The sequence below is a fragment of the Ictalurus punctatus genome, unplaced genomic scaffold (assembly GCF_001660625.3).
Source record: "Ictalurus punctatus breed USDA103 unplaced genomic scaffold, Coco_2.0 tig00006817, whole genome shotgun sequence".
Lineage (NCBI taxonomy): Eukaryota > Metazoa > Chordata > Actinopteri > Siluriformes > Ictaluridae > Ictalurus > Ictalurus punctatus.
In genome coordinates, this window is record NW_026521120.1 from 60,001 (window position 1) to 67,500 (window position 7,500).

The 7,500-nt window shown below is 44.3% G+C and overlaps 2 protein-coding genes across 2 annotated transcripts in view; both read left to right on the plus strand.

The window, feature by feature from the left end:
- The window catches only part of LOC108262998 (deubiquitinase DESI2), a 6,099-nt gene extending 5,442 nt beyond the window's left edge, over nucleotides 1-657 (plus strand). Inside the window, exon 5 of the mRNA XM_017463364.3 lies at nucleotides 1-657. This exon is cut by the window's left edge and continues 1,491 nt beyond it. The gene's annotated coding sequence lies outside the window, so the exon portion shown is untranslated.
- A 1,553-nt stretch (nucleotides 658-2,210) lies between these two features.
- On the plus strand, nucleotides 2,211-6,487 carry srsf5a (serine and arginine rich splicing factor 5a). Its single transcript, XM_017463361.3, has 8 exons — nucleotides 2,211-2,361; nucleotides 2,942-3,076; nucleotides 3,232-3,302; nucleotides 3,442-3,573; nucleotides 3,789-3,858; nucleotides 5,400-5,473; nucleotides 5,566-5,673; nucleotides 5,771-6,487. The coding sequence occupies exons 2-8, from the start codon at nucleotides 2,951-2,953 to the stop codon at nucleotides 6,024-6,026; spliced, it is 837 nt and encodes a 278-aa protein (XP_017318850.2). The 5' UTR covers nucleotides 2,211-2,361; nucleotides 2,942-2,950; the 3' UTR covers nucleotides 6,027-6,487.
- The last annotated feature ends 1,013 nt before the right edge of the window (nucleotides 6,488-7,500 follow it).

A 7,500-nucleotide genomic window follows, 5' to 3' on the forward strand; every position in this document is an offset into this window, starting at 1 on the left:
CATTACAGACGCCATTTTGTTGGTGTGATGTCACAGAAATGCTGTAAGTCTTTCCGAGGAATAACCGTACAGAGAGACAGAAATTGAAAGTCTAAACTTTCAGGATATGTTCATTAGGTAACATGTAGTGCTGATCAAATGTCAATTTAAGCTCCGCCCTTTTTTGACTTTGAGACATCACACACTCAGCTGTATGGAAAAGCAGCCATTGTGTGTGTGTGTGTGTGTGTGTGTGTGTGTGTGTGTGTGTATGTGTGGTATGATAACCCTCTAACCTCAGAGAGCTTAAGAACCATGTGACCTTTAACCTTTGAGAATAAGTGATTATTTTGTACGCACTGTGCCATTTATCAGCGCTCCACTGTGTCACTGTTTCACACCAAATCAGACGTCTGATCAGTGACGCCTGTCAATCAATCCCTTTATCCTCTTCTTTGATGTCATGCAGGTTGCCATGGAAACACACGTCTTAATGAGTTTTGTACCTCATGTAACAGTATGATTTATACTCGTTCAGTATTTGCTTTTGATTTCCGTCGCTGATGGACGATTTTTTTGGACATTTTTCTACGTTTGTCAGATTTAAACCTGGACTGGAATTAAATTTTATGATCTGAAATATAATATTACAATTTTACAAAGTTAAATAAAGGATTAAAATTGAAACCTTACCGTTTTTCTGTTTTCTTTTAATGTTGCTAACAAAACACACACACACACAAGTTTGTTTGTTTTTAAATAAAATTTTATTTAACCAGCTTTGGATGAAGCCTTCTGTTTACCATTCGAACACTGGGCGCGGGAAGTGAGGTTGCTTTGCAGATTTTGTGGAATGACTCTGTGATGGGGTGAGGAGCTCGACACTCCGGGAGAATCTCTAGCAGGTTTGATGTCCCGTGTCGCTGGTACTGATGATTCTCTCTGACCAATTAGTGACCTGCAGGGTTTTGACGTCGCATTTGGCATTGGTTCCGCTCGCTTTTAACCTCAACTGAGGTAGTACTAAAAAAAAAAGGAGTACCAGGTACTAGGTACTATCCACAGTGGAAAGACCTCAAAAAGTGAGTCGAGTCGAGCCGTATTGTGCAGTGGAAAAGCGCTATCTGAGTCGGAATCGAGAGGAACCAGTTCAGGTAGTTTGGGCACTTTACATGGCAGAGCTGTATTAGACCCTGGGGCATTCCCAGGACTCGCTGGAGAGATTATATCTCACAGTCAGCTGCAGATCCTGCAGGAGGAGCTGGAATCTGTGGCTAAGCATGGAGAAGTCTGGACTGACCTTCTCAACCTACTGCCATCACTTATAAACATGAACTGTTCCAGAGCCGTTTCCCAGAAGATCTGCTGAACTGGTGTAGAGATCGGGAGTGTACAGCATGATGCCCATTCTGCCATTTTACAAACTCAGCACCTCATAGCTAAATATTTTAGGAGATCTGGTCTGCTGATGCGTCGTTCCTGTCTGAATCATTATCTCAACACTTTGTTCTTTAGATAATAAAGTGAATGATAAGGCTTCAAGATGCACGTTGATCAATAAAAGGATGTCTAGGGTGTCTGAAGATGTGATGATTGCTCAATAATTAGGAACACTGTGCTGATAGAGAATCATCACTTCACTGATTTTCTCCAGAAATCGTATATTTGTGTGTTAGTGAAGATCAGTGCTGTAGCGTTCCCTTGAGCTTTTCTACAGAGGCATTTACCCTTAGGACATTTAGCTAAGGAGAGACGGTGAAGACCAGTTTCAGTGTTACAGTCATGAAGATTGTATTCGTATTGACCTGCTAACTGTCTCGCTGCACACACAGCGTCAGTGAGACAGGTTTGTAAATGACCATGTGACCTTGCAGGAAGAACACAGTGAGATCTTCATCACATCAGCATATCAGGGTCATTGTGTTGTTCTGGGAGTTATGTCGGTGTATTGGAGCTGTTCGAGAGACAAAAAGCTCATTTTTACGTTTTGATGGCCGAAAAAAACAGGTTTTCTGACTGTTTTACATGCTAACGCCGCTATTCGCTTGGGCTTGCACTTTAATCAGGTTCAGTACCGGATTAAACCGGTTCAAACGTGTGCGCGCGCACACGTTCTTTTCCAACGTCAGAGTTCCATAGTTTATATTTAAACATGTTTCATAAATGTAAAAACAGTGATTTATATTTACACAAAATGATAATATTTTAGTATACTATTCTATAGAATTTAGAATAGTATATATTCTAGATTGTTTTCAATTTAATCGTTTTTGGTTGGATAAAGTTGTAGTGACGCACATCGTGACCCCGCCCCCTTCCAGTCACTTCCTGTATCCTTCTTTGCTCGGACGCCATTTTGTCATTTCGATTAACAGCAACGAGGTGAGTACGTTGGAGACGCTTATATTCGGTTTAAATATCATAACCGTCATTTATATTACTTAAATAACAACAGTATCTAGGCATGATTGTATAATGCATTTAAATCGTTTACTTGCGGTGTTTTTATGTGTTTTATCTCGACGCGAGTTGAGCTTTAGCAGCCATCGGGCTTTAGGGCGCGCGAGGCATGAAAAAAATTCGACTCGTTATAATTGTTTAAATTGGCTATCTTGCAGTTCTTATGAAATTCGACTAGTATGTTAATGTTCAGCTCTAATATTTTGCACGTTGACGAATTGTTTTAGAAATACTTTTTTTGTAAGCGTGGGGCTGCGACGTAATGTTAAAGACGCTACTGCGCATGCGCGCTGTAAGGCCAGGCTTGTTCTCCTAAGCCCTCCTGAAAATGGCGATTTCTCCGAGCAGCACACTGCAGATGCGGTTCTACTGTTTAAGATCCCCATATTTTAAATGTAGCTCTGTAGGCATACACATATCAGTAAGGTTGTGTAGAGAATGACCGCTAATGAGCTGAGATAATAAACACAATCATTCTCCTTTTCCCTCGGATGTTGTTCAGATTTTCACCATGAGCGGATGTCGTGTGTTTATCGGCCGGTTGAGTCCTCACGCGCGGGAGAGAGACGTGGAGAAATTCTTCAAGGGGTATGGACGCATCCGGGAGATCAACCTGAAAAATGGGTTCGGCTTTGTGGTGAGTACCACACCGGTCTGTCTCTCTAACACACACACACCTGTGCTTGTGCTCTGGAAAGGTGCTATACAAATGAATTATTATTCTTGTTATTACATGTTTAAGGTGTGTGTGGGGGTGAAATGCAGAACTGACAGGTGTGTGTGTGTGTTTAGGAGTTTGATGACCACAGAGATGCGGACGACGCGGTGTACGAGTTAAACGGAAAGGAGCTGTGCAGTGAGAGGTACGCTGAACATGGTGTTACGGTCTCAGATTTGGTTTGAAAGTGGTACGGACGTGAGATTCCTGCGACGCAGCAGTTGGACGTTAGTGTTCATGCCTCGGTTAGATGCGTGAGGTTAGTGTTCTCTCCCACCGCACAGGGTGACCATTGAGCACGCTCGCTCTCGCCGGGGTCGAGGAGGTGGAGGAGGAGGTGGTGGAGGAGGAGGAGCAGGCAGCCGTTTCTCTCCACGCTTCGGAGGCTACCGCCAATCACGCAGTGCAGGATCCAGGTCAGTCTCTCGCGCGCGCACATGTTAGTTACTATAGACTACCTGTATGGTTTGTGGATTAGCAAGAACCGTTAACATCAGGACTCCAGATTATTTTCTCTAATCTACCGTTTTTAAACACCTCAAGGATTAATTTTCGTTAATGGACTGAAATGGAACAGTGGTTCAGTGTTTATTACTCAGCTTTATTGAATATGTCTGTGTGTGTGTGTCAGGTATGGGCCTCCCGTGCGTACGGAGCACAGGATTGTGGTGGAGAATCTGTCGTCCCGTATCAGCTGGCAGGTGAGAGACGTGCACGCACCCCACCCGTCACTCTTTCCACCCTTTTTCATTAAAAGACTGTTTTTCACCTCCCTACAATACGAAGGCTGAAGCCTAGAAGCCTGTTTTCTTTTGTGGTAACTTTGTGAGTAATTCCTCTTGATGATAAATTTGATTTAGTTTGTAAATATAAACATGTGTAATCTGGTTATTTTCTAACTGAGACTCGTCTCTTTAAACCTTTTCTTTAACAGCTGTGCTCTGGTATTCTGGTTTAATCGGAGTTGCATGCGCAGCCCGTGAGGTGCATAGCGCCCTCTGCTGGTTGTGTTCTGAATAGTGCTTCTCCCCATACGCAGTTGTAGCGCAGCATAGCCTTATGGGACATGGGTAGCCCCCCTGTGGAGGGTCTCTGGGGCCTCCAGGTTGCCCCCCACTCCACCCGGTTTGGGTCTTATTCTGGTCGTGGGGGGCACGCACACGGTCCTCTCGCTGAGTCTGGTGGGTCTTATGGAGGCCGGAGGTCGTTTAAACCGCGTTGGTTCCGTTTGCTATTTGGACAAGTGGCTTCTTTGCTAATGTCTTCTGTGGTTTGGAACGGTAAGTGGACCAACACACTGCTAGATTACATGATGGATGCAGGGAGGGGGGTGTTTACTTTAGGAGGAAGGGGAGGGGCTTAAAATGGATCGCGGCTGGAGGAGGTATGAGGAGTGGTTATGGAAATGGGATGAATTATTCAAACTTATTAATGAGTGCACACACACACACACACACACTGGGTGATGGGAGATTGATGCAGGTGTGTGAATATTAAAGTTATTTGCACATAAACACAATTGATAAGTACAGGTGGTTATGATCAGTATTATCAGCTCCTGAATGGTCTTGCCAGATACCACACCAGAAGGTCGACTCCACAGCCGTCCAACACGCGACGTGTGTGTGTAACAGACAAGCGCCCCCTAGTGCCCTATCCTGTGTTTGTTCAAAACCCCAGCGCAGTCATAAATGCAGGTTTTCTTACGAGATGTTATGACTGCTTTATTCACAGAGCATCCATGCACATTTCTATCAGCTACCTGATATATAGCGACACTGCCCTTTTCTCTATAATCGTACTCATTCATTCTGGGTTTTTTCTGCTTCTGTAGCGCCCCCTGTTGGTGTTCGTCCTGTTTACAGTAACGTAGCGCAGCAGCACTGCAGCGTTTCCCAAAGCACAATACCATCACCTGCAGGAGGACAGAACACCTGGGGATGCTCTTATTTCATAGTAAACCCACAGTGTGCACTGTTTTTATTTATTTATTTATTTATTTATTTATTTATTTTAATCAGATGTCACCGCTCCGTCCTCTAACCCAGCTCGCTCGTCCTTTATCCACAGGAGGGTGTTTCGTAGTCAGGGTTTGTGTGAATGAAGCTTTCTGCACGTGCACACTGAGCCATCAGACAAGTGTGTGTCTGCGGGTTAACATCAGTGTGTTTTTAAAGCTTTTGTAGTGTGTGTGTGTGTTGGTGTGTTCTGAATCACTGAGTGTGTTCCTGCTTTGCTTTAGGACCTGAAGGACCTGATGAGGAAAGTGGGAGACGTGACATTCGTGGACGCTCACAGAGCCAACAAGAACGAGGGGTGAATCATTTAGAGTTACACTTACACTCTTTACACTGATTTTAACTCGGGGCATTTGTTAAACCTCTGTCGGGGGTGTGTGTGTGTGTTAGGGTGGTTGAGTTTGCCTCACACAGCGATATGAAGAACGCCATCGAGAAGCTGAATGGAACAGAACTGAATGGCCGCAAAATCAAGCTGTTTGAGGATCGAAAGAGGAGGTATGGAGTGTGAACACAGATTTTTTTTAGCTAGAGTATAAGGACCCACCCTCTACACTCTGCACATGTGAGGTGTACTAACTGTGTGTTTGTTCAGCCGCAGCAGGAGTCGCTCTCGCAGCTCCTCCCGTTCCCGCTCTCGTTCACGCTCCAAATCTGCGAGTCGGAGCCGTAGCCGCGAGGACAAGCGCGACAGCAAGCGTGAGAAGCGCTCTCGCAGCCGCTCTCGCTCAGCCAGTCGCACGCCAGAGAAGAAAACCTCTGCCAAGTCTGAGTCCCGCTCTCGCTCCCGCTCTCCAACTCCCAGGAAACAGTCCCGCTCTCGCTCGGCCTCCACCGAGAGCCAGCATTGAAAAAGTGTGTGTGTGTGTGTGTGTGTGTGTGTGTGTGAATGAAAGGGGTGTGTGTATGAGAGAATGTGACTTTCAAACCTGCAGGCCGTGTTTGTGTGTTTATCTTTGCGGAGAGTGAACTTTATTAACCCTTTGATTTTTATTTGATCTTTCTGTACGGAGCTTTATTAGATGTAAAAGTGTACGTGATGTACACGGGTGCAGCGGATCAGCAGCGGTCTCTGCTGATCCACGACACCTGCAGGAGGAAGTGTGTGCTTCTGTGCTTTAGTTTTTGTAGTTGAGATGTTCAGTAAGAACAGGACCAGATCTGTGTGTGTGCGCGTGCAAGAGAATGAAAGGTGTGTGAGTGTTTTCCATTGTTCTGTACACATTTATTTCCACACAGTCGTCATTGTGTTGTGTTCCTGGTTCTGTAACTGCTAATGATTTATTACAGAAATAAACTGTGAATCAGTCCAGTTACTCTGTGTGTGTGTGTGTGTGTGTGTGTGTGTGTGTGTGTGTGTGTGTGTGTGTGTGTGTGAGTTATAATCAACACTGGTAGTGCGAGGAAGCAGACTTGGCTTTGCTAAACTACAGTTCATTTTCTATAACTCTGCACATCCCTATGTGTGGTGTTCTTGTATCACACGCTAGTTTATCAACAATTATACTTTCTGTTCATAGTTACGTTTAAAATGCACCTGCTTTGGTTTTTCAAATATTACCTTTCATGTATTGTTATAGAGCTGTTTGTGAATGTAAAAAAAAAAATTGCAAAGTTTCAATAATCAAAGTAACTGATTCTGAACAGCTACTGCGGAGTCATTAGTAATCCCAGACTTACTTCCGGTACTAACCGCAAAGCCCCGCCTCTGGTCCTCATTGGCTGCTCGGTGACAGCAGTAGACCAATCACAACAGACTGGTACATCTGACCAATCAGCAGAGTATGCTTTCTGAAAGGAGTTTAGAATGAATCCTTTAGAACGGATCATTTAACGAGTCGTTTGTGACACTGGGGGTGAAAGGTAATGCTGCAGTTTAAATTATGAACACGTTAAAGTGTTTTTTGTTCTCGCGTGCGTGTAAATCTATTGTACGAGGTCTTTAAAACAAATTTAGGCACGTTCCACAACCGTAATAGGTGCAATTTAATGTGGAAAGGAGTCGGTTCCTGTTCTCGCTTTGTTCCCTCACCAGCTTCTCTCTATTCTCTCTCTTCAAATTAATAAAGTACAATATTCTCTGTACACGTCCCTCTGAATCTCTGTGCAACTCGTTACTATAGAACCCATCAAATCAGACCGAGTGTATTAATATTAACCTGTTATTTGCAGCTGCGCTGCTAACACTAGGTGGCGCACTGACATCAGTGTATAAGGTTCTTGGTCAGAGGGCGTGGTTGTAGGCGGGGCCTGTGCAAGACAGAAGAAACCAGGACTCTTAACAGCGAGTGTTCTGTAATGATGGGTTTATTTCTTTATTTTGAA